Source organism: Paramormyrops kingsleyae, chromosome 4 (genome assembly GCF_048594095.1).
Source record: "Paramormyrops kingsleyae isolate MSU_618 chromosome 4, PKINGS_0.4, whole genome shotgun sequence".
NCBI lineage: Eukaryota > Metazoa > Chordata > Actinopteri > Osteoglossiformes > Mormyridae > Paramormyrops > Paramormyrops kingsleyae.
Window position 1 is genome coordinate 12439272 of NC_132800.1, and position 26205 is coordinate 12465476.

Consider the following 26205-nt stretch of genomic DNA (forward strand, 5'->3'; position numbering starts at 1 on the left):
TGACACAGGAAGGGGTCCATGCAGCAGGTACCAAAAATAAGAGAGTATTTTATTTGGTGTAATTCCACCTGAGAAAATGTGATTTAGGTTCCTCTGCTATGAAACTGTGAAAAGTCCAGCCCAGGTATTTACTCTATACACAGTGTAACAATATTAAGTCAGTATAACAATATTAAAACAAAACATCCGCATCATGTCCTCTTTTCTGAGAAATAAAAAGCTGAAATCTATACCTGCTTAGTGGGAATGAAATGGTGTGAGTGCTGTGACTTGCCTTGCCATCGTCACAGAAACACTTTATATTATAAAATACTGACATAGTTCATGCTTAGGCAGCTTGGATTCAGGATCAGCCGCTTTACTGGCTGAGGCAATTCAGACATGAGAAGCTCTTATAATATTAGTCCTTCTGCTGCATCTAGAGGCCTAAACAGGAGCTTAAGTCAGAGTAAATGAACTGGCCATGTGGCTGATCCCTCAGCCCTTCCCTGGACACTCCTTTCTGTGTCTGCAGGGTGGAGGGTGTCTCAGTTGTGCTGTCAAATACCTGTGGCCTGTGGTTTAATCTGTGTCCCAGTTGCAGTGTCACCGTGAAATACCAGTTTACTATTTGACCGGACAAATATGACTGACCTCAGTATCACCAGTTTACAGTGTGGAATACCCAGTAATACTGACCTCAGTGTCCCCAGTTTACAGTGTGGAATACCCAGTAATACTGACCTCAGTATCACCAGTGTACAGTGCGGAATACCCAGTAATACTGACCTCAGTATCTCCAGTTTACAGTGTGAATCCCCCAGTCCAGCAGAGAGCAGCATCACCCCTGAATCCTGCAGGTCATTGTCAGTCAGGTCCAGCTCTCTCAGCTGAGAGGAGTTTGATCTGAGAGCTGAAGCCAGGGAAGAACAGCCTTCTTCTGTGACTCTACAGCCTGCCACCCTGCAGAAAGGAAATTACAAAATATCAGACAAAATACAGGTGGCAGCAACCCATCAAAACGCCAGTGCTGACGTGCCCAAAGCCACAGCCTGACTGGGACCAGCGACTGGCCTGGACCCCCCCAGACCAAGCAGCCATTCAGCACCTCCCCCTTTTCCTCCATCCCTGCTCTCCCTGTTCCTGATAAAAAGCTTCCATTTGGGGGCATTATTCTGCACCCGGGTTCACCTGTGTGCCTCTGTTCTTGCGGCCCCCACACACTGTTCACTGAAGCTCACCTTTTAGCCTCACTGACTGTGTAGTAACACACATGAATAATCAGCTCAGTTCAAAATTAAACCATCCAGTGACAGTGACCCACGGAATGAAACTTAGAGCTGGACTCCCTCATCCACAGTCCTGCCACAAGAAGAGCACTGATGGCAGAGAGGATGAGGCCCTGCAGTGACACCAAGAGCAAACAGTGTGACGCCACAGGGGCAGGAAAGTCGGCTAAATCCCAAAGAGGATGATCAGCACCACAGCGCCGGACATAAACCACAAGATCCCCACGGTTGGCTGCAGAACCACCCGTGAGGAACTGAGGAATGTCAACAGGAGGCAGCTGACAGCTCCTAACAGCCCCAGAGAGGGGGCGGGATCGCCTCCCCCAGCACGGCTCAGAGCCTGCATCATGGGCAGGGGGGGGGGGGGGGGGGAGAGGGTGATTGGTGAGCAGCCTGCTTGTCGTCTCTCTCTCTCTCTCTAACACAGACGCCTGGAGGATGACCACCCAGAAGGGACTGCCGCCCCCCACCTGCTCAGCCAGGGACCAAGGAGCCGGGCCCAGCCGCGTGAGGAAGGAGCTAGAATCCACACTCCGGCTGCCCTTAAGCTGCCCTTCCTAAATGCCCCCCCTTATCCCCCTAAAATAAAGACTGCCCCTTTGGGGGTGTCCATATGGAGTATTATATGGTACTGTATAACACATAGAGAATGTAATCATTGGGACGCCATTAAGATGATGTAACCAGAAGCTGATGTGAACCATACAGAGTGTGACCTTGTAACCTTTAGGGAATGTGGACCAATTACTGCTGCAGTATTTTGAAGGCCCAGAATATTCCGTTCTGTAGCTGAGCATCTCAGCAGCAGCTGAAACTGCCAAGACGTTTTATCAGTGAAACCTGGGAAGTTTTGCTTTGCTTAGTGTCCAGGGCAAAGAAACAATATTGACTCTGTCATGTTTTCCAGAGGGTTAGACAAGCAACAGGACTGACTGGCAGTGGTCAGCCATCTTTCTGCCAGGTGTCCCCAAACTGACTAGGAACTTTGACCGGAGGAGATGTGAACATCCCCAGCAGCTAATGCAGGCCAGTCAGGCCGACCTACCTGATGCACATCGTGTTTTATATTAAAATCGTACAAATTATGAAGGTAAAAGTTAATTTTGAAAAAAATTATGGATGCAACAGTACTTTCAGGAATCCTGTTTGAGAGACCTTAGCACATGAACATTTTAAACACTGTGGTCCACACAGATCTGTACAGTGCAGTGAGAGCTGATTACAGGAGAGATTCCTCTCTCATAGCTGACAGGCTGTTGATGTGACATAGGAAGGGGTCCATGCAGCAGGTACCCAAAATAAGAGAGTATTTTATTTGGTGTAATTCCACCTGAGGAAATGTGATTTAGGTTCCTCTGCTATGAAACTGTGAAAAGTCCAGCCCAGGTATTTACTCTAGTACACAGTGTAACAATATTAAGTCAGTATAACAATATTAAAACAAAACATCCGCATCATGTCCTCTTTTCTGAGAAATAAAAAGCTGAAATCTATACCTGCTTGGTGGGAATGAAATGGTGTGAGTGCTGTGACTTGCCTTGCAAACGTCACAGAAACACTTTATATTATAAAGTACTGACATAGTTCATGCTTAGGCAGCTTGGATTCAGGATCAGCCGCTTTACTGGCTGAGGCAATTCAGACATGAGAAGCTCTTATAATATTAGTCCTTCTGCTGCATCTAGAGGCCTAAACAGGAGCTTAAGTCAGAGTAAATGAACTGGCCATGTGGCTGATGCCTCAGCCCTTCCCTGGACACTCCTTTCTGTGTCTGCAGGGTGGAGGGTGTCTCAGTTGTGCTGTCAAATACCTGTGGCCTGTGGTTTAATCTGTGTCCCAGTTGCAGTGTCACCGTGAAATACCAGTTTACTATTTGACCGGACAAATATGACTGACCTCAGTATCACCAGTTTACAGTGTAGAATACCCAGTAATACTGACCTCAGTGTCCCCAGTTTACAGTGTGGAATACCCAGTAATACTGACCTCAGTATCTCCAGTGTACAGTGCGGAATGCCCAGTAATACTGACCTCAGTATCTCCAGTGTACAGTGTGAATCCCCCAGTCCAGCAGAGAGCAGCTTCACCCCTGAATCCTGCAGGTCATTGTCAGTCAGGTCCAGCTCTCTCAGCTGAGAGGAGTTTGATCTGAGAGCTGAAGCCAGGAAAGAACAGCCTTCTTCTGTGACTCTACAGCCTGCCACCCTGCAGAAAGGAAATCACAAAATATCAGACAAAATACAGGTGGCAGCAACCCATCAAAACGCCAGTGCTGACGTGCCCAAAGCCACAGCCTGACTGGGACCAGCGACTGGCCTGGACCCCCCCAGACCAAGCAGCCATTCAGTTCCTCCCCCTTTTCCTCCATCCCTGCTCTCCCTGTTCCTGATAAAAAGCTTCCATTTGGGGGCATTATTCTGCACCCGGGTTCACCTGTGTGCCTCTGTTCCTGCGGCCCCCACACACTGTTCACTGAAGCTCACCTTTTAGCCTCACTGACTTTGTAGCAACACACATGAATAATCAGCTCAGTTCAAAATTAAACCATCCAGTGACAGTGACCCACTGAATGAAACTTAGAGCTGGACTCCCTCATCCACAGTCCTGCCACAAGAAGAGCACTGATGGCAGAGAGGATGAGGCCCTGCAGTGACGCCAAGAGCAAACAGTGTGACGCCACAGGGGCAGGAAAATCGACTAAATCCCAAAGAGGACGATCAGCACCACAGCGCCGGACAGAAACCACAAGATCCCCACGGTCGGCCGCAGAACCACCCATGAGGAAGTGAGGAATGTCAACAGGAGGCAGCTGGCAGCTGATAACAGCCCCAGAGAGGGGGCGGGATCGCCTCCCCCAGCACGGCTCAGAGCCTGCATCGTCGGCAGGGGGGGGGAGAGGGTGACTGGGGAACAGCCTGCTTGTCGTCTCTCTAACATAGACGCCTGGAGGATGACCATCCAGAAGGGACTGCCGCCCCCCACCTGCTCAGCGATCAAGGAGCCGGGCCCAGCCGTGTGAGGAAGGAGCTAGAATCCACACTCCGGCTGCCCTTAAGCTTCCCTTCCTAAATGCCCCCCCTTATCCCCCTAAAATAAAGACCGCCCCTTTGGGGGTGTCCATATGGAATATGGAGTGTCCAGGATTCCCAGGACACTCCTTTCTGTGTCTGCAGGGTGGAGGGTGTCTCAATTGTGCTGTCAAATACCTGTGGCCTGTGGTTTAATCTGTGTCCCAGTTGCAGTGTCACCGTGAAATACCAATTTACTATTTGACCGGACAAATATGACTGACCTCAGTATCACCAGTGTACAGTGTAGAATACCCAGTAATACTGACCTCAGTGTCACCAGTTTACAGTGTGGAATACCCAGTAATACTGACCTCAGTATCACCAGTTTACAGTGCGGAATACCCAGTAATACTGACCTCAGTATCACCAGTTTACAGTGTGAATCCCCCAGTCCAGCAGAGAGCAGCGTCACTCCTGAATCCTGCAGGTCATTGTCACTCAGGTCCAGCTCTCTCAGGGGTGAGGAGTTTGATCTGAGAGCTGAAGCCAGGGAAGAACAGCCTTCTTCTGTGACTCTACAGCCTGCCACCCTGCAGAAAGGAAATCACAAAATATCAGACAAAATACAGGTGGCAGCAACCCATCAAAACGCCAGGGCTGACGTGCCCAAAGCCACAGCCTGACTGGGACCAGCGACTGGCCTGGACCCCCCCAGACCAAGCAGCCATTCAGCTCCTCCCCCTTTTCCTCCATCCCTGCTCTCCCTGTTCCTGATAGAAAGCTTCCATTTGGGGGCATTATTCTGCACCCGGGTTCACCTGTGTGCCTCTGTTCCTGCGGCCCCCACACACTGTACACTGAAGCTCACCTTTTAGCCTCACTGACTGTGTAGTAACACACATGAATAATCAGCTCAGTTCAAAATTAAACCATCCAGTGACAGTGACCCACTGAATGAAACCTAGAGCTGGACTCCCTCATCCACAGTCCTGCCACAAGAAGAGCACTGATGGCAGAGAGGATGAGGCCCTGCAGTGACGCCAAGAGCAAACAGTGTGACGCCACAGGGGCAGGAAAGTCTGCTAAATCCCAAAGAGGACGATCAGCACCACAGCGCCGGACAGAAACCACAAGATCCCCACGGTCGGCCGCAGAACCACCCGTGAGGAAGTGAGGAATGTCAACAGGAGGCAGCTGTCAGCTGATAACAGCCCCAGAGAGGGGGCGGGATCGCCTCCCCCAGCACGGCTCAGAGCCTGCATCGTGGGCAGGGGGGGGGAGAGGGTGACTGGTGAGCAGCCTGCTTGTCGTCTCTCTCTCTCTCTCTGAACACAGACGCCTGGAGGATGACCACCCAGAAGGGACTGCCGCCCCCCACCTGCTCAGCGACCAAGGAGCCGGGAATCCACACTCCGGCTGCCCTTAAGCTGCCCTTCCTAAATGCCCCCCCTTATCCCCCTAAAATAAAGACCGCCCCTTTGGGGTGTCCATATGGAATATTATATGGTACTGTATAACACATAGAGAATGTAATCATTAGGACGCCATTAAGCAGATGTAACCAGAAGCTGATGTGAACCATACAGAGTGTGACCTTATAACCTTTAGGGAATGTGGACCAATTACTGCTGCAGTATTTTGAAGGCCCAGAATATTCCGTTCTGTAGCTGAGCATCTCAGCAGCAGCTGAAACTGCCAAGACGTTTTATCAGTGAAACCTGGGAAGTTTTGCTTTGCTTAGTGTCCAGGGCAAAGAAACAATATTGACTCTGTCATGTTTTCCAGAGGGTTAGACAAGCAACAGGAATGACTGGCAGTGGTCAGCCATCTTTCTGCCAGGTGTCCCCAAACTGACTAGGAACTCTGACCGGAGGAGATGTGAACATCCCCAGCAGCTAATGCAGGCCAGTCAGGCCGACCTACCTGATGCACATCGTGTTTTATATTAAAATCGTACAAATTATGAAGGTAAAAGTTAATTTTGAAAAAAATTATGGATGCAACAGTACTTTCAGGAATCCTGTTTGAGAGACCTTAGCACATGAACATTTTAAACACTGTGGTCCACACAGATCTGTACAGTGCAGTGAGAGCTGATTACAGGAGTGATTCCTCTCTCATAGCTGACAGGCGGCTGATGTGACACAGGAAGGGGTCCATGCAGCAGGTACCCAAAATAAAGGAGGATTTTATTTGGTGTAATTCCACCTGAGGAAATGTGATTTAGGTTCCTCTGCTATGAAACTGTGAAAAGTCCAGCCCAGGTATTTACTCTAGTACACAGTGTAACAATATTAAGTCAGTATAACAATATTAAAACAAAACCTCCGCATCATGTCTTCTTCTTTTCTGAGAAATAATAAGCTGAAATCTATACCTGCTTAGTGGGAATGAAATGGTGTGAGTGCTGTGACTTGCCTTGCAAACGTCACAGAAACACTTTATATTATAAAGTACTGACATAGTTCATGCTTAGGCAGCTTGGATTCAGGATCAGCCGCTTTACTGGCTGAGACAATTCAGACATGAGAAGCTCTTATAATATTAGTCCTTCTGCTGCATCTAGAGGCCTAAACAGGAGCTTAAGTCAGAGTAAATGAACTGGCCATGTGGCTGATCCCTCAGCCCTTCCCAGGACACTCCTTTCTGTGTCTGCAGGGTGGAGGGTGTCTCAGCTGTGCTGTCAAATACCTGTGGCCTGTGGTTTAATCTGTGTCCCAGTTGCAGTGTCACCGTGAAATACCAGTTTACTATTTGACCGGACAAATATGACTGACCTCAGTATCACCAGTTTACAGTGTAGAATACCCAGTAATACTGACCTCAGTGTCCCCAGTTTACAGTGTGGAATACCCAGTAATACTGACCTCAGTATCTCCAGTTTACAGTGTGAATCCCCCAGTCCAGCAGAGAGCAGCTTCATTCCTGAATCCAGCAGGTCATTGTCACTCAGGTCCAGCTCTCTCAGGGGTGAGGAGTTTGATCTGAGAGCTGAAGCCAGCACCTCACAGCATTTCTCTGTGAGATTACAGCTGTTCAGCCTGCAAAAGAAGCTGTGTTATTATACACACAGAGACCAGTATAAATCCTACACATCAGTGATCATAATGATCATTATGAAATACCAGTTTACTATTTGACCGGACAAATATGACTGACCTCAGTATCCCCAATTAACAGCTTGGAATCCCCAGTAATACTGACCTCAGTATCCCCAGTTTACAATGTGAATCCTCCAGTCCAGCAGAGAGCAGCTTCATTCCTGAATCCAGCAGGTCATTGTCACTCAGGTCCAGCTCTCTCAGGGGTGAGGAGTTTGATCTGAGAGCTGAAGCCAGCACCTCACAGCATTTCTCTGTGAGATTACAGCTGTTCAGCCTGCAAAAGAAGCCGTGTTATTATACACACAGAAACCAGTATATATCCTACACATCAGTGATCATAGTGATCATCATGAAATACCAGTTTACTATTTGACCGGACAAATATGACTGACCTCAGTATCCCCAGTTTACAGTGTGGAATACCCATGCAGTAACACTGACCTCAGTATCACCAGTTTACAGTGCGGAATACCCAGTAATACTGACCTCAGTATCTCCAGTTTACAGTGTGAATCCCCCAGTCCAGCAGAGAGCAGCTTCACTCCTGAATCCTGCAGGTCATTGTCACTCAGGTCCAGCTCTCTCAGGGGTGAGGAGTTTGATCTGAGAGCTGAAGCCAGCACCTCACAGCATTTCTCTGTGAGATTACAGCTGTTCAGCCTGCAAAAGAAGCTGTGTTATTATACACACAGAGACCAGTATAAATCCTACACATCAGTGATCATAGTGATCATCATGAAATACCAGTTTACTATTTGGCCGGACAAATATGACTGACCTCAGTATCCCCAGTTAACACAGGGATTAAAGTGAAAAAAAATCTTCTGACTGAACTTTTTTCAGGCCAAGCCATATTCCTTTAACAAACACTTTATTTAAATAGTCGAGACCAATAGCGTTTTAAGGGGAGATTAAACCGCTTTAATATTGCCAGTTTGCATATTTTAAAAGCTATTTGCAATCTTTGAAAAAAAATATACCTTGACAAATAATCAACCATCTACCACACATCTTTTCAGTGCATGTTTTTATTTATCTTATAACACCAAACAATGTTTTGTGAAACTCTTAATAGTACCGAACAAGAACATTCAGAATCCTGTCCATGTTTCCATCTGTTGCCTCATCTACATTTAAAGAAAACATCTTCGTTTTCAGCTTAGATGACAATTCGGATTTCCAATAAGCAGCAATGCCATGTGTGCACAAGTAGGAGGCATGTGCATTAGACATAGACAATCTTGAAAGTGCACTCTTGTCTTTGACAACTGATTGCGTTATATTAACTAGCGGTTGTGAGACTGTGAACGACAGGTCATGCTCCGCTATGAAAGAACATATGCGCACTTTTACATCGCACACACGGTCGGCCATAGATGCATGAATCTCCGTTGTGGTACTGTACTTGTCGCACCAGGCAGGTAGCATGTGTACTGTAGAGCACGAACGGCAGCATCGTGACTAGCTTCTGATTGATGGCGAGCTAGCACTTTTTTGCCATTATTGCCATATTGAAGTTTCCTGTGGCATACTGTGCAAAGACACGTACCTGGTTGTTTGATTTTTTTAGCCCACGAACTAAAAGGCTTGCCATTCTCCCCAATTTCGCTAAGCCAAGCCCATCTCCATTTACTTTTTACACTTTTATCAATCTCCGAAACATCGGAGCCTTCCTGCATTATAAGTGTGTCCATGCTATCTTAAATATAGTTATACCTCAGCCGTAGCCTGACATGTACTTCTTCAAAACTAAACCAAAACCCGGAGTGGATCCATACCGGAGTGATAACAAAACGCTTAGAGTGGAGAGAGGAACGTGCATTCGCTCCACTCCAGGCTTTGATCACATCCTCCTCAGCAGGCTGAATACACTTTGTCTTTCCTTAATTTAAGACCTATTTAAACTAAAATTAAGACATTTATTACACTATTTGAGAAATGTAAGCCTATATATACAGCATTAAAATTATGAAAAGTGAATTTAAAACATTAAGGACAGGCGGAACAGTGTAATTGACGGAAATCCGTCGATGACTCGCTACAATTAACGGAAATCCGTCGTAACGACAGAGAACTTTAATCCCTGTTAACAGCTTGGAATCCCCAGTAATACTGACCTCAGTATCTCCAGTTTACAATGTGAATCCTCCAGTCCAGCAGAGAGCAGCTTCACCCCTGAATCCTGCAGGTCATTGTCACTCAGGTCCAGCTCTCTCAGGGGTGAGGAGTTTGATCTGAGAGCTGAAGCCAGCACCTCACAGCATTTCTCTGTGAGATTACAGCTGTTCAGCCTGCAAAAGAAGCCGTGATATTATACACACACAGAGACCAGTATAAATCCTACACATCAGTGATCAGAGTGATACAAAATATCCAATCAAACTTTTTTTCAGCATAATAAAAGGCACAGATTATAGTTCAAAGAGAATTAGTGGATAAACACAACACAAAATTAAATCACCAGTTAGAAAAGTGATTAAATATGGTACATTTTTAATGCTGGCCAATCCTCTGATGCTCATCATGTTCCCTGTCATGAAGAATACATTGAACATTTTCATTTCAAAGCACAAATATCCTGAAAGGTTTTGTGTGCAGAATCTTCCAGAGCCAGTTTGAATGAGGGCATGAGTGTGAATATGCTCTAAAATCCATTCACACAGGTTAATTAAAATATATCAGTTATCTTGTTGTTTCAATGTCCTTGAAACTCTGTAACCAACTGCAAACCAATTTTTAATGCACTGCTGTTTAATGATCTTAAAGGGCCAGTTACACTTAGACTCTTTAATATCTGCATAAGTATTTTCATAAAGCTCTGAGCAGCGCTGTGGCTCAGTGATCAGCACTACAGCCGACCATCTAAGGCTTCGGGTTCAGTTCCTACCTGAGATATACGTATGTGTGTGTGTGTGTGTGTGTGTTTATGTGGGATTTGAATGATGTCCAGAGGAGTTTATGCTTTTTAAATGACACCTGAATTCCTGATCCTGTGAGTGGAATCCTAAATTGCTTTACCTGGGAACTTATAAAATCACCAAAACCCTAACTGTTGGACTACCAATCCTATCAGATATGCTTTTGAAAGGAACATTCATTTAAAAGAAATATTTATGAACAGTGATACTTCATTTATCCCCATAGGGAAATTGTCTTTTCACCCATCCCATTCTGCTCCATGAGACACATAGACACACACAGGTGAGAGGAAGTTTGGGGTCACAGCGCAGGGTCGACCAGCATCCAGTGCCCCTGCAGTGATTGGCATTAAGGGATTTGCTCAAGGGCCCAGTGATGACATCACTCTGCCGGCCAGGAGATCTGAACCAGCGGCCTTCCACTCATGGGCACAGAGTCCGAACCTTCTGTGAAATTCTGGCTCTTGGCTGTTTGTCACACAAAGGACGGTCATGGAAAACCTGTCACTTTACTACATCACTAACATGACTAACAGTCAATATAAAATCTGGCTTCCAGACTGTCATGGAGAAAAAAAATCCAGCCTCGTGATTAATTCACAGGGGAAATAAATGTTACATTTTCATGATATACTTTAAACAATGTTAATATATAACTGCAGTTGTAGTTATTGGTGGGAAAGTACACATCGGGAACGGAAACGTCACTTTTTTGTTTGTTACTACATCACTACCTTCAGTTTTTATAAAGTCTATGGTCCAGATCAGCTACTGCTATAGAAACAGCTGTAGTCAAGATGATCAAAATAATAATATTCATCAGACATTTCAAACAATATTCATGTATTACTGCCAGACCAGACATGATTTCCCATCCCCACGTCACTTACAGAGCCGTCCTGGAGTTCTTGACCACAGGCAGCAGCCTCCAGTGCTCTTTATCTGATCTGAAGAATTTCATCAGATCAAACACATCCAGCTCTTCATCTGACATCAGCATCACAAAGGCCAGAGCTGAGTACTGTGCAGGTGAGAGGTCTTCTGCTGAAAGGCTTCCTGAATTCAGGTATCTTTGTACTTCCTCTACTAGACAATTGTCACCCAGCTCATTCAGACAGTGGAATAGGTTGATGGTCCTTTCTGGAGATAAATTCTCGTGTATTTTCTCCCTGATGTATTTGGCTGTTGTCTGTCCCAGTAGCCTTTTTAAGGATCCTTTAAAAGTGGAATGTGAGCTGATTCTTGTCTGTCTCAGTAGTTTTTGTAACAAAGTCTTACTGGAGTCTGTTGAGAGGCCAAGGAGGAAGCGGAGGTAGAGGTCCAAGTGTCCATTCTTGCTCTTTAATGCCTGATCCACTGCAGTCTTCAGCAGGTTAGCTGATGAGTTTGACAGAAACACATATAAAGCAGCGAGATACTCCTGGATGCTCAGATGCACAAAGCAGTACACCTTCTCCTGATACAACCCATATTCCTCCTTAAAGACTTCTGTACACACTCCAGAGTAAACTGAAGCTTCAGTGACATCAATCTCATTCTCTGTCAGATCTTGCTCATAAAATATGAGATTGCCTTTTTCAAGGTTGTCAAAAGCCAGTTTGCCAAGTTTTAAAAGGAATTTCTTGCTGTATTGCTTAAGTTTGGTTTCATAGTTTTTCATATACTTGTCTTTTTTTAAACTTGCCTGAAAGATCAGGAAGTGTGTGTACATTTCAGTCATCGTCCTTGGAATTTCTCCCTTGTCAGTCTCACTAAAAAGCCTTTCAAGGACACTGGCTGAAATCCAGCAGAACACAGGTATGTGGCACATGATGAAGAGGCTCCTTGATGATTTCACATGTGTGATAATCCTGCTGGCCAGACTCTGATCACTAAATCTCTTCCTGAAATACTCCTCCTTCTGGGCATCACTGAACCCTCGAATCTCTGTCACCTGGTGGATGCAGTCAGGAGGTATCTGATTGGCTGCTGCTGGCCGGGAGGTTATCCAGAGGAGAGCGGATGGAAGCAGATTCCCCTTGATGAGGTTAGTCAACAGCACATCCAGTGACGTTTTCTCTGTTATATCAAACCAGCCCTCATTGTTCTGAAAATCTAGAGGAAGGCGACACTCATCCAGACCATCAAAGATGAACAAGACTTTGTACTTAAACAGCTGAGTGGATTCAAGTGATTTCAGTTCTGGGACAAAGCGGTGAAGCAGTTCAATCAGACTGTATTCATCCTTAATCAAATTCAGGTCCCGGAAAGGAAGAGCAAATATGGAGTGAACATCCTGGTTTGCTTTTCCTTCTGCCCAGTCGAGAATAAATTTCTGCACAGAGACTGTTTTCCCGATACCTGCCACCCCTTTAGTGAGTACAGTTCTGATAGGTGTCACACGCCCATGTAAGGGTTTAAATATATCATTGCACTTGACTGTAGTATCTTCTGTTCGCCTTTTCTTGGATGCTGTTTCAATCTGTCTCACTTCATGTTCATCATTGACTCCTCCAGCTCCACCTTCAGTTATGTAGAGTTCTGTGTAAATCTCTTTGAGAAGTGTTGGCTGTCCTTCCTTAGCTTTCCCTTCAAATACACACTCAAATTTCTGCTTCAGGTTACATTTGATTCTGTGCTGATATTGCGGCATGAGCTGTCCTGAAAAGTAATGTGAGGAAAATGCATTAATTCTTACTGTGATTCTGATCAGTATGAGAGGAAGAATATTTTCCAAAAACAGACTTTTTTACACATACAAGTCCAGATATTTAACTTTGACAAATGTGAAATGTAGTCTTACCGTACAAATTTTACTGTAACACCACATACAGTATTGTGCATAAGTGTTAGGCAGACAAAGAAAATGTTTAAAGTAATGCTGTCAACATTAACGTGTTAATGCATGCGATTAATCAGGAAACCATAATGCTGTATTTTGTTTTTAATGTAAATTAATCCTGTACACTGATCCAGGGTCAGAGGTCTTGTAATTTATATAATGACTAAAGACACGTGAGGATCAGGCAGGATTCACGCAAGACACAGGCAAGGGCACACAGGACAATGGGGAACAGCACAAGGATTTACAATAACAAATACAACAGGGCTATGTACATGGCCGGCGAGCATGCTGGGATATGCTAATAGGCCCCCGCTATACGGAAGCCCTCCCACCGGCGCTACAGTGTTAACATTGGGGGGGCGTGTATATCGGGACCAGAGGTGTGACGTCACGTCGCATTATAGGGCTAGTATGGTGGTTTAGTGTGGCGTCTCTCTGCTTACGGGTCTGTGAGAGAGCGTCTGCCAGCAGGGGGCGTGTTTCCTATCTATGTAAGTCAGCAACTGTGCTTTTGGGAAATGCAGCCCAGAGCGGGAGACTGAACCATTTTAACAGAGGGTAGGGGGTCTCTTGGTGAAAACTGTCAGAGAAAAATGTACATTATGTGATGAGTTATATTTATAGTATGTGCATTGTTTTTTGTAAAGCCAGAATTCCAATTCTAAGTCATAAATCCTCAAAACCAAGATGTCATATTAAAAAAAAAAAACGTGTGATTCCTTTCACCAGTTTGTCCTGCATTTCTTTGTTCCAAGACCACACATGTATTTGTTTCATCTTCCAAAAAATACTAGTAAATAGCCGACCACTATTTTAAATGTGTCATTAATCATAATTAATCACAACCTATTATTGTGATTAACTGGATTATTTTTTAATCGATTGACACCAGGAGTTTAAAGCCATTTATCTGGGAAGTAAGTTGCTCTGGAGAAAAAACCCTAAAGCATCGTTTCAGCCCCCAAACCTCCTCAGGGCACCACAGCCAGTCCATGTGCTCCTTACATTTCACCACCAGCTCACTTCATTCACTAATTAAATTAGTAAAAATGTCAATGAGATATTGATTAGCCATATGACCTGTGCTAGTGGTCAAGTCAAAAAATACATGGATGTACGATTTCTGCAAACACTGGGGTGATTTTAGGAATGTTTTTGGATTGGCTCACACACCAACATGAAGATCCTTCTCTCTGGCTGCCTAAGACTTTAGCACAGTACTGTACATGTACAGAATGTTATGAGGCTCTTACTCTTCTCCAGTATGTCAGCGAGATCATTTTGCTTCATGGTCCTCAGGATGTACAGTGTGATCTTCAGAGCTCCCTCTCTGCCACAGGTCTTCTGCATCTGACCATCACTGTCCAGGTCATTGTCCTCCTCCAGCTGAGGCTCAGAGCATTCTGGGTAATTCTGATCTAGGTACCTCACAAACTTCTTCAGCTCATCCTTTAGGAACTTTACGGCTTTTTCCTCTAGTGACTAAAATAAACAGTCACAGTTAATTATTGCTACTTGCACCAAACCTTTTCAAAGTTGTAAATGTGAATCATAGTTTTAAATATATTTCCTTTAACAGGATGAATTTCTTATCATTCAGCTGTATAAAATATAAGCTAATTCACATAACAGCTAAGAAAACATATCAGCAACAAATACAGACCTCCAATATGGATGATAAACCCGATTTATCATGTAGATCTGAACTGCATTCTTCAATTTGGTCTCTGTGAATAAGGCAGAAAAGTTAATCTAATTCAATCCAATGCAAATTTATTTTGTGATTTGCATTTTCACAATATTATATTGTCTCAAAGCGCTTCACATCATCCCTGCCAAATGCCCCCAGAGAGCAAGCCGAAGGCGACAGTGGGTTTGTTTGAGGGGGGCAGCATGTGGCTCAGCAGAGTAAGCTTCTGGACCTGTGATCAGAAGGTCGCCGGTTTATTCCCAGCCTCAGCAGAACAGTCACATGTCTTTGGGTCCTTGAGCAAAGCCCTTAACTCCCAGCTGGACAGGAAGCAGCATCAGGCTCATGCTGGCAGAGACACATGCATCATGCCTGGTACCACTCTGCACCAGATGCTGAACAAGACCCTTTATCTTAATTGGCACTGGACATATTATTTAAAACATTTTATACTTCATTTCTAAAAAGTAGGCAGATTTAACTCAAAAAAACATCAGGTTAAATAGTAAGACTTTACGTATTACTTATGTATCAATTAACCACAGAGTAAATAAAAAGAAAACATCCATTGATGTGATAACCTGGCCAGTCAGTAGATTCAGGCTCTCAGCTGACTTCACTTTATTGCTGCATGACGTTGCTGAGCTATAAAACTGACCCAGTCATTGGCTTTTAAGTATTTGCTGATTTAAATTCAAATGGCGACTTTTTTTGGCTGGACAGTGTAGAACACAGACAGAATACAGACAGAACATCTGTTTAAATTCTCAAAGACAACTGCATTTGACAAGTTAAAAAATTATGCATTCATTATAAAGTTTCTTTCCTCATAGCTTGTATGTGTCTCTTTGCCATTTGACTGAGAGCTTGAGTGTTTTAAACAGTGTTTGTTTAAATGCACATTTACCTTTGATCTGTAGGAAAAGGTCCCTCACTGAAGGTGATTGGAAGTCCCATTGACCTGTCACTCTTCATGGAAACACAGCTGGGTACAGGGGAGTCTGCTCTCTCCCTCAGGACACTGTGGACAGCGAGAGGAAACAAACCCTCATGGTATAAATATAATTCATACAATGGGGACGGCATCACACTGCAGTTTAGCTTCTGCTCTGCCTTCATGTACTTTGATATGCTGTGAAGCTCTTGATGTAAACAGGCTAGTTTACAGTTAACTTTAATATGAAATAGTCACACCTATAATTTAGATTATTGTAGGTTTAGTATCATTGTTAAAAGCTACATCATTAGACGGGTCTTTGGTAGTTTTCTCCTTTTTATATATTTGTTTGTTTGCTTGTTTATTTTTGTTATGTGGCCATTTTGCATAGGAGGGATGATCTGCTGCTCGCCTCTAGTATAAAACAACTGGCTGATTGTGGAAAAAAAAGGTGAAGAAAGAAGATGTCGAGGTCTTTTTATTAAGCTACACATATTACAGTGCTGCCCACTGAGCCAGCCCTAGCTAGGAGCCCAGTTTACTTTATGTTATGGCCTGACTATAGACCCAGAGAGACATGCATGCTAGTGGCTGTAACACTGTTACCTCTCAGTGCTCTTTCTCTTACACACCACAGGGGGGCGCATTTCAAAAGCAGCTTCCTCCATTTTTGTGCCGATCCAGACCAGATGATTCCTGCTGGGGCCTCTGTGAACATGAAGGGTAAATAGTGACATACATAAACAATATCTAGTACTCAGAACTTTTACACCGAATCAGCGCACTGGGTCTCCACTCTGTTACTCTGACACATTTCATGTCCGGGCTGCAGACTGACTTTCTCCACTAGTACTGAGAAAGTTACTGAAAATTTTAGGAGCACCAGCACAAAATTCAGGCTCAGCACTTAGATCGACATGCAATGCAACACATCTTAACTGTATTACTGATAAATGCTTTGGCAATAAATATACAATTTACAGAAATAACAAAATGACGTTTTACTTTAAAGGAGAAAGACAGAAAAGTGAAGTAGCGCTTAAATTAAATCAGTGGCACCGCCGCTCTATATAAGTGTGTCATACATGTTAATTTTATTATTAGTTCAGTCTGTTAACTATAATCTTACCTGGCAATGAAAAATATCTTTATTTTTTTCCAGAGTCTTATTCGTGTGTCTTGACAAAATGGCGATTCCAGTTTTAAATCACTTTCATTTTCAGACAGGAAATTATCCACTTCGTGTCAAATGAGGAAGCAGAAATGGGCACGGATTCAGTGGCACGGCGGACCGTTTTAGGGGATTTTTTCCATGTGACTTAATAATAAACGATAAGCGAAAGGGGACAAGCTCCCGCCGGCACCTAATTCTGTCATAACGCACATTCTGCATTATATTTGTGCATATAAAACGCGGTTCTGCAGTTGGGTACTTGACAAATAGAGGTGAAACACTATTTTTTTTTTGATATTCCAATTTCTGGACAAAATGTATGAAATTATAATGTTCAAAGGCTTAAGGTTTGGGAAATGTTAGTGGTTTACAGAATTTCCCCTTTTTTTTCTATGCCTTTTTCACAGCCACAGACGGATAATGTCCTGCGGTGTGACATAGCACTATTGTAAAGATTAAATTTACAAATATTATTGATTTCAACTGCAGATCACATATGTTAAAGTTTAAGAAGCCCTTTATAAAAATCATTATTGAAATTCAACATGCACTTATTTTTCACAGCTGTTTTTCAGTTCCACTCCTTACTTGCACCTTCTTTTCTCACTCACTCGCATAGAAATATTTTGTAAAATGAAGAAAAGTCTTAATGCACTGTTTATTTTTCTTGTGATAGTTAAATTATACAATGTTTTAAAGGCTACATCACAATAAAAATGAATGATCAAACTTAAAAGGCATTTAATTGCATTTAAAGTGACGTCACACCACAGGACATTCTGTCACACCACAGGACGCAATTTTAAGTATCTTAAGTTTTTCACCTGACTAAAAACATCTATGCAAAAGTGGGCACATATGGCTATATAGAAAACCGCAACAATAATGAGAGTAAACTGAATGTAATGAAATTAGTTTTTATTAAAACAGTGTAACAGACCAAAAACAAATAGGCTTACCATAAACTGATCACTGTATAAAGTGTATAAAATTCATTTCCATTTTCATCTTTTATCATTTTACATTTTTATCTATTATCTAGAAAATCTTTCTTAAACCATTTTTAACATGAATTTGATGAATTTAACATGAATACTGTGAATAACATGCGTACAGTGCATTGGAGGTTGAATTCACACTGGATTTCTCCTTTAATGTGCAACATTTTTATCATATTCAAACTCCCTCAAAAACTCCCTTTCCCTATATCAACTTATATACTTTCTTCTTCTCTCCCTAAGGATCTCCTCACGCCTAGCTTCATCCTGATTTAACCTCTCCCGGTACCTTCTTGTCCTCTCTTTGCTCATTCCTAAAAACATCATAAAGCACTTTAAAAACACTTAAAAAATAAATATCAGTGATTGTGGGTCATCTATATGCAATAAACATGAATACAAATACATCATCTATTTAGAATTTTAAAAATAACAGGTAAGGCTCTAGCAATACATTGCATTAAGCACATCACACCGCAGGACATGAATGTCACACCACAGGACATTAACAGCATTGTGGCCACTTTAATCCCATTCTATACATGACTGACCTTGGGGCTAATGCTAACTGACTAATAATATTGCTTTTAACCTTAATATAAGTTTTTTTTTTTTTAAACCAAACTTTTTCCCTTTTAATAAGGCCCGTCACACCACAGGACATCGTAAATGGACACAAACATTGTCTAACAGAAACAATGAAATCTGTTCAAATATTAAGAGATTAATACTCAACTTTTAACTTTCACAGCACTCTCCAATAACTGAGTTACTTCCTGGTAGGGGGCCTGTCTTGAAGACCCCTATAGTTGTCCATGCAACTGCCCATTTAAAAACTTGACTTGCATGTCACACTGCAGGACGGCATTTATGTTACAAAATTTAACTTGCTGTAAATATTACCGTATCATGTTTTTGCATGTCAAAAAACTTTTTTTTATTAAGTTAATATCTGAGACTAATGTCAAAGCTTTTATGAATTATCTCAAATGTTGCTGGTTTATTTTATTGCTATTTACATTTCATGTGTCATTCATGTTACAGTCACACCGCAGGACATTTGGCATTAAAACCTTTAAATAAATATGCTAAAAAAAAATTTTTTCATCCAAAACTAAAATTACAACATAATATACTGTACTTTGCTTCATTTATACATGATGTTTATAAGGAAAAACACATTTTGGTAAGTATTTACACTATGTTACATTAAAATCACACGTCACGTCAAACACCCAGTTACACTTTAACCACCATTAGATCACGAGTTACTATTCACAATAGTCGCTGTGCTGCGGCTGCTTTACGGGCCATTCCACCGAATGGGTGCCATTTGCTTGTTGTAACTCTTCCAAATTAAACTTTTTTCAACTCTGAATCTAATAATACATATATTTAACTATTCAAAATATGTATTGGTCAATCTCAGGCAGCTTTATTTAATCTTTTACAAGGTTTCTAAGCCGAAGATGGTTACATTTTTCTCAGTCCTGTTACCAAAACTCATGTGACATTTAAAAAGCATGTTTAAAAGCATGTCAACTAATTCCTTTGAGGTTCTCTCAAGAAAGTGTTTATTTTAAAGAAATGGTTGACTACATGTTCAAATAATTGATATTTATGACTTAAAAATCACTATATATGCATGCACGTTGTATTTTTCTAAAAGATGCAAAGCCATTTTTATCTTTTCAAGAAAACTCAAACCTGAAATTGATTAATTTTTTTTATCATGTAATTTATTAAACAAATGGATAAATGATGGACCAAACATAATTGGAAAAAAAGTGGTTTATCTTTATTTTTTTTAAGAAAAATAATCAAGTAACAGGAGTGAACACTCGGTAACAGGAATGAACACTCGGTAACAGGAATGAACACTCGGTAACAAAGACATGTGTGCTCGTGTGCGTGCATGTGTGTGTGTGTGTGTGTGTGTGAAAACAAACTTGTCTGGCCTTTTCTAAGAGATCTTCTCTAGTGTGGCCCAGAGCTCTTTTTCGATTTCCATATAGCGACCTGTGACTGGCCTCGGGGGTGGGATGATACACAAAACATCCTCAAAAAGGTACCAAAGCATGTCTTCACGTACTGGCCAGAAAAACCTGTTGACCCCAATTTTGTGCATGCAACGGACCTCAACATGTGTTTCACTTGTATCTGTGATGATGCCAGGGTATAGATCACCCTCGTACTTCACCATACACCATTTACCAACAACTTCAGGACTTTGCCACTGAACTTCCATGGCTGTGGGAGCCGTCTGTTGATGACTGAACGTGAAATGCTTTGCATTCAAGCAGTCACAGGTCAGGTTTTGTTTTGTTGTGCACAAGCAGCTGACGTCTCTGTATGTCAGTTCTCCTTGGGCTATGGTCACTGCCTGATGCATCCTCATGGTGTATGGAATTGGTGGCACATCATTGGGCATCTCCAAAACTGCCTTCTCAACTGCTTCCTCACTGACAAAAAACAACTTGATTGTTGTTTCTGCCTTTTGCAACACAGCATACAGCTCTGCAGCATTAGGAATGTCTGTCCCTTTGCTGAGCAGACTGTTAGCCCTCCTCTTCAGGGCTCCTCCCACACCATCTGGGGCACCCTTCCCATGGCTCGCCTCAAAGAAGTTCCATGTCCCAGCAGTGAATCCTCTCCTGAACAGCTCAGTACAAAACATGAAAAAATTCCCTCGCTGTCTATACTGAGTGCATGGGCTATCACTGTAAAAATGGATGGTGGAGACCTCTGGATGTGCAATCTGCACGTAATTTAGCACTGGTGACAAGTGCTGCCAAATTGCTGGTGGGCCCTTTTGTCTTGAGGGGGACACTGTGCAGAAGGACATCGGGCGGGAGGATGTATGCACATAAAACACACCCGTATGCAGTGTTGCCTGTTGGTGTGATGCTCCGAAGTGAACTGCCTGTATTTCTGTGCTGTACTTGCAGAGGTAATTTTCGGAAAAGTCAACATGAATTAGACATTCATGTGCTTTCAAGCCATGTCTCAGTGCCTTGTATAGGCTAAACTGATTATTGATGTTGTACGTGTGTCTCTTAAACCTATGCAGTTGCAGGTTCAGCAGTTCCAGCAGTTCTTCTTGTGTGGTTTGGAACTCTTTTTTGATTATGATTTTAGATGTTTTGCCAGTGGGGTCATTCTTGTGTTCCTTATCCACTCTTGCCCACTGGAGATAAGTCACTTGACTCTCTGCATTGTACTGGCTTGAGACTGGGCAAGAGAGGTCCTTGCATTCAGAACATTCGCCGTACATGCACTTAATGTTTTCTGTGTCGCATGTGATGACTTTCACAAGGTCATGCAGATTGATGGTGCTGATCACTTTCAAGTGGTGCAGCTTCTGCACAATAAAACCCAGATTCTCATGGATCTTACACATGCATGTGTCCCGGTCACTCAGAGTTGGATGAACAACCCAAAAAGGTCGAAGCAAACAGAAGAGTGAGTAAGAGATGCAGCTTTCTTCTTCAGCCAAAAACTTCATGTGCAAATTTTTCATGGTATCCAAAAGGAACCGTTTTTGCTTTTTGTTTTTCTTCCAAGTGATGGTCTGCCTCTTCCCAGTTGTGATGCGACTCACATCATCCCTTGAGTAGAAAGCTCTCACTCTGCTTAACAAACTATCTCCAACCCTGTTGTTCTGCTTCCGCTGGTAGGTGTAGTTAACTTTCCCATTTTTCTCACTTTTCCATCTTTTCTTTGAAAAGCCCAATGAATTTTGAGCCAAGCGTTGCAGCCTGTACTTTTTCAGAACTTTTCCTGTTATTATTTTTGAAATTATTTGCCTTTCCCTCTCCCCCTGTGCTGCTTTGTATTTGTTTCGGATGTCTTGTAACATAGACTCATGAAACAAAAGTGTCTTCTGAATGGCCGCACGTGGAAGCTGTCTCATCTGCCTTTTTACTTTTGTGCGTGGAGAAGCATTATTCTTTTTCATGCGCTGGACTTGTTTTTTGTACTTTTCAGTTTTTTGGGTTTGTTTCTTCAACAGAACCTGTAATTCTTGAATTTGCTTCTGAAGATTCTTTAGTTTTTTTCGTCTTCTTCTCTGCCCTTGATTATGTTGCCTAAAACACACATGTGCATCACATTAAATAACACACTGCAGTTGTTAAAATGCACTGTTGCATTATCTCTGTGACTTGATAAGCAGAAGTTTATACTATAATGCAATCAAGTCTTTTTTGAGTCTGGTTCTGCTCGAGGTTTCTGCCTCCAAGGTTTGCAGCCCTATGCACAACACTTTATTACATTGCAACAAACACAAACACATGCCCTATTTCATCCCTTGCACATTTTCTTTGACACTTGACCCATTTCATAAACTACACCTGGAAGTGCTTGGTTGTGGATCTACAGCTTGTGCTGCTGATAGCTGGGGACTGTGTGCAGGGGTGATGAGGTGTTGTAGAGCTTCTTTCCAGTCCTTCATTCTATGGTATGTTTCCCTCCACTTTTTGCGTCGTCTGCGCTTTTCTCTCTCACTAAGTTTATTGATCCTTTTCTTCCTGCCTGATTCTAGGTCCTCCCTGTATTTTTCTCGTTCCTTCTCTAAATATCTTTCTCTCCTCTCTGGGTCAGCATCACGTCGAGCACGATAGCGTCGCTGCTTTTCTGCAGCACTTAGGGGTGGATTGGCACCCTGTAAGTATGGTATCCACGTTGTGAAACTGATCTTAAATCTCAACAAATTCAGTAAGTTCAACTGTAAAACTTAAAAGTTGAATAGTATTACACTGACTAATATTCACACTAATAAATCAATAAACCAGAGGGCTCTACTCACTCCTGTTACTGGCACTCAGTCCTGTTACTCTTTATATGAGTAACAGGACTGAAAGTAACAGGACTGAGTTTTTAGTATAGAATTAGCAAAAACATGATATATAACTACATGGTGGCTATGCTAATAGCACAAGAACACTGAGCACATTCTAGTGATCTACCAAAAATTTGTATTTTAAAAATAAACAGATAATATCCAAGAATTAATTTAGGTATCAGGACAGAACATTGAGATTGACCTCCTCAGTCATAGTTAAAATTTGATCAAATACAGAGGGAAAAAAAGGAGGGAACTTACTTTTTGTCTACCCATGGCCTTCAGAAGATCCAACAGATGCAACTTCCTGTTGAACATGTGACTTGTGGAATGTTCCAAATTTTTCAGATGGGGTAATGTGGTAGGGTAACAGGACTGAGTGAAAATCTAGGGACACAACTAAAATGTGTATTTTAACTTAAATATTATGGTTTTCTTATGAAAAAAATATTTTCAAAGCATAGATGGGATTTGGAGTCACACAACAATGCAAAAAAAATTTAATCTCTGAAGGATTTTAATAATTATATTTCAAGGTAAAGTGTATAGTTAGGGAGCGGGGACAGGTAACAAATGCTACTTTTTCAGTGTTCTAGGTAGTTTTTGTTAATGTTTTTAATTATATATCTTAATTTTGCAATTAGGTCAATGTACAAGACACTATGCTTAATAATAAAATGTATTTTACAGTTATTTTTTGTGCACATTTATACATGAAATTTCCTGGGGACGGAAATGGCACCCATTCGGTGGAATGGCCCTTACACTTTTGTTCCCGTTATTTTTCTGCGCTGAATTACAGGCACCTTTTAAATTCTTAAATTCTCTATTACGAATTAGTGCAAAAGCATCGTGGTACATTTTGCCCTTTGCATAGTGAATCCCAGCTGCTTCTGGTCACACTGTTCATCCAGGGACATGGTGATGTCACTTGTGACCTATGGCATTATGTGACTTTGTTTCTCATCTGTCCTTGAGTTTCCTTAGATTGTGGCAGGACGTGTTGCTTTTTGAGATCTTTTCACCTACTTCACTTTAGAGCTTAGATCGGGCCCAAAAAATTAAACCCGACCCTACCCGAGCCCGTGCACCTTGTGTCCGAGCCCGACCCGACCCGACACATTAACTGTAATTATGAGCCCGAGCCCGATTTAAACCCGACTATTTTTTAATACGTGAGCCATTGTAACAGACGTTCTCAACTACAATTCTAAGTTGTTTGAACTACAGAAATTAGTTTAGATTTATCTTAATGAAAAATGCAACAAGGACGAAGCATGTAAACTGCATTGTTTGTTTATTCAGAATGGATTTTTGAGACACGTTTAGAAGAAAAGCACGTTTTCACTTATCCAGTTCGCTTGCTGCTGGAACCAGTTTGTGTGCTCGGCATCGAACTTTAAGTAAAGGGTTAAGAAAAAGGTTAAATCCTTCCGTAAGCAGCCAACGAGGTATGTGTTAATTAAGTTTTAGTTAAGTTTGTTGTATTTAGCCATGTAAATGTAAATGCTAACTGAGGTTCGTGTTAACTGTATATGAATTCTCTAAGCTGTCTTTATTGTTATTTATGTTTATATTTCATTTGAATTTCAATGTTTGTTAGCTAATATTGTAAGTAAATGTGCTTGATTTTGTGTTTCCGTATCTGTATTTAGTTCTCACGTCTGCCATGATGGTGATAATAACGAAGCCACTGTCTTTCGAATAAACCGTCAGCTCAGTTAAGTGGACCCGGCGGCCCCATTCACACCTGGTTGATCAGGCGGGCCCGTTCGCACCTAGTTGACCGGGCGGCCGCATTTACAAGTACCGCAGTGGGCGGCCTCATTTACATTCAGGGGACCTGCCGGCCCGATTGACGTCTAGTTGATCAGGCGGGCCCGTTCGGACCTAGTTGACCGGGGGGCGGCCGCATTTACATGTAGCGCAGCGGGCGGCCGCATTTACATTAACCCTCTACCGCACACAATTTGATGGTACATGATAAGAAATTATTCCACATCACTTATTGGTTAATTTTGGGACATTTTATTGATTATGTATGTACATATTTATTTCACCGCCCCCCTCTCCAAATGATCTTTTGTTGCCTAAGGGCAAAGTTGTGCAACATTGATACAAAACCACAGAGAAAATTATGTCTTCATAGATCATAATACAATGCTCAGAGAGCAATGCAAAGTAACAAAATTTTTGATGGCTTCCCATCGTGCAAGAGGCATAACATCAGCAACATGTGCAATGTGGCTACTATGGCTCCAGAACATGCGAGTAGCTGGAAGACCAAATATTGACATATGGAGCACAGTGGCAAAGAACTGTTCAAGTTCTTGAACAGTAAGGTTAAGTGGCTTGCACAGGAGAGGTAATGGTGTGACATGTTTTCCATCGAGGGGTCTTGGAAGAACTACTGTCATCTTCAGGCAGACTGTCATCGTCATGTTCCTCTTCATCACTGGTGTATTGATCGTCTATAAATATATATACATATACGTCAACAAAAATACATCAATCACAACTAAAGCTTACATGACTGTATTGGATACCCTGTCTGCTGCACACACCTTTATTTCATTTGAATGACATCTAAAAATTTATCAACACATTTGATTTGTTTATACAAATGAGTTCAATGACAACCAGAGAAGCAATATTTTAAAACCTACTTTCACTTCTGCTCAAACCTTTCTCTGCATTCCACTCCTCCTCACTGTCACTGCAGTCTATCTCACTGTCTGATGGGATATCCCTAACATGCTGATCCTGAGTTTTACTCCCATAGGAAAATCTTGTGTCCATTTTCTGCCAAAATGCGTTAAAACGAGGCAAAATTAAATTAGAAAATAATTTAAAAAACATTGTGCTTACAATGTGCAAAAGTACATGCAATAATATACTAACACACTGTCAAGAAAGCCTCTTAAAATCTACCCCTTATCGCAGAACGTTGCCCTAGGGCAACGAAAAGATAAACTATATTTCAGAACATGCAAAATAAAAAGTAAGTAAATAAAACCTGGGGGAAAAAAAAAATAAGGCTTCTCTACAGCTTCATAGACATGCACATATTTTTTTATCTACAGATAATGCCAATATAAATAAGGTTAATGAAGGAAGCACAGCGGGCGGCCTCATTTACATTCAGTGGGCCTGCCGGCCCCTTTCACACCTAGTTGATCAGGCGGGCCCGTTCGCACATAGTTGACCGGTACGCCCGCATTTAAATGTAGGGCAGTGGGCGGCCTCATTTACATTAAGTGGACCCGGCGGCCCCGTTCGCACCTAGTTGACCGGGCGGCCGGATTTTCACAGTTGAAAAGGCGGCCGGATTTACATGCATTTGACCAGGTCGGCCGTATTTGCACATAGTTGAAAAGGCGGCCTCATTAACATTTAGTGGGCCAGGAGGCCCCATTCACACCTAATTTAGCACGATGG

General features: G+C 42.4%; 2 protein-coding genes across 3 annotated transcripts in view; both read right to left on the reverse strand.

Moving 5' to 3' along the window:
• Positions 1–26205, reverse strand: part of LOC140588728 (uncharacterized) — a 462332-nt gene that overhangs the window by 5670 nt on the left and 430457 nt on the right. Inside the window, exons 15-25 of the mRNA XM_072710663.1 lie at positions 15723–15836; positions 14789–14852; positions 14379–14607; positions 11192–12941; positions 9501–9674; positions 7870–8043; positions 7484–7657; positions 7147–7320; positions 4696–4869; positions 3300–3473; positions 769–942 (exon numbers count right to left, since the gene is read on the reverse strand). Coding sequence (XP_072566764.1) covers positions 769–942; positions 3300–3473; positions 4696–4869; positions 7147–7320; positions 7484–7657; positions 7870–8043; positions 9501–9674; positions 11192–12941; positions 14379–14607; positions 14789–14852; positions 15723–15836 — 3375 coding nt within the window. The remainder of the gene's footprint in view (positions 1–768; positions 943–3299; positions 3474–4695; positions 4870–7146; positions 7321–7483; positions 7658–7869; positions 8044–9500; positions 9675–11191; positions 12942–14378; positions 14608–14788; positions 14853–15722; positions 15837–26205) is intronic.
• Positions 24606–26205, reverse strand: part of LOC111846089 (CD276 antigen-like) — a 19310-nt gene continuing 17710 nt past the window's right edge. For both annotated transcript variants that reach the window (XM_072710692.1, XM_072710691.1), the window contains one exon: positions 24606–25238. In XM_072710692.1, the coding sequence (XP_072566793.1) occupies positions 25111–25238 (128 nt within the window). In that variant the 3' untranslated portion in view covers positions 24606–25110. The remainder of the gene's footprint in view (positions 25239–26205) is intronic.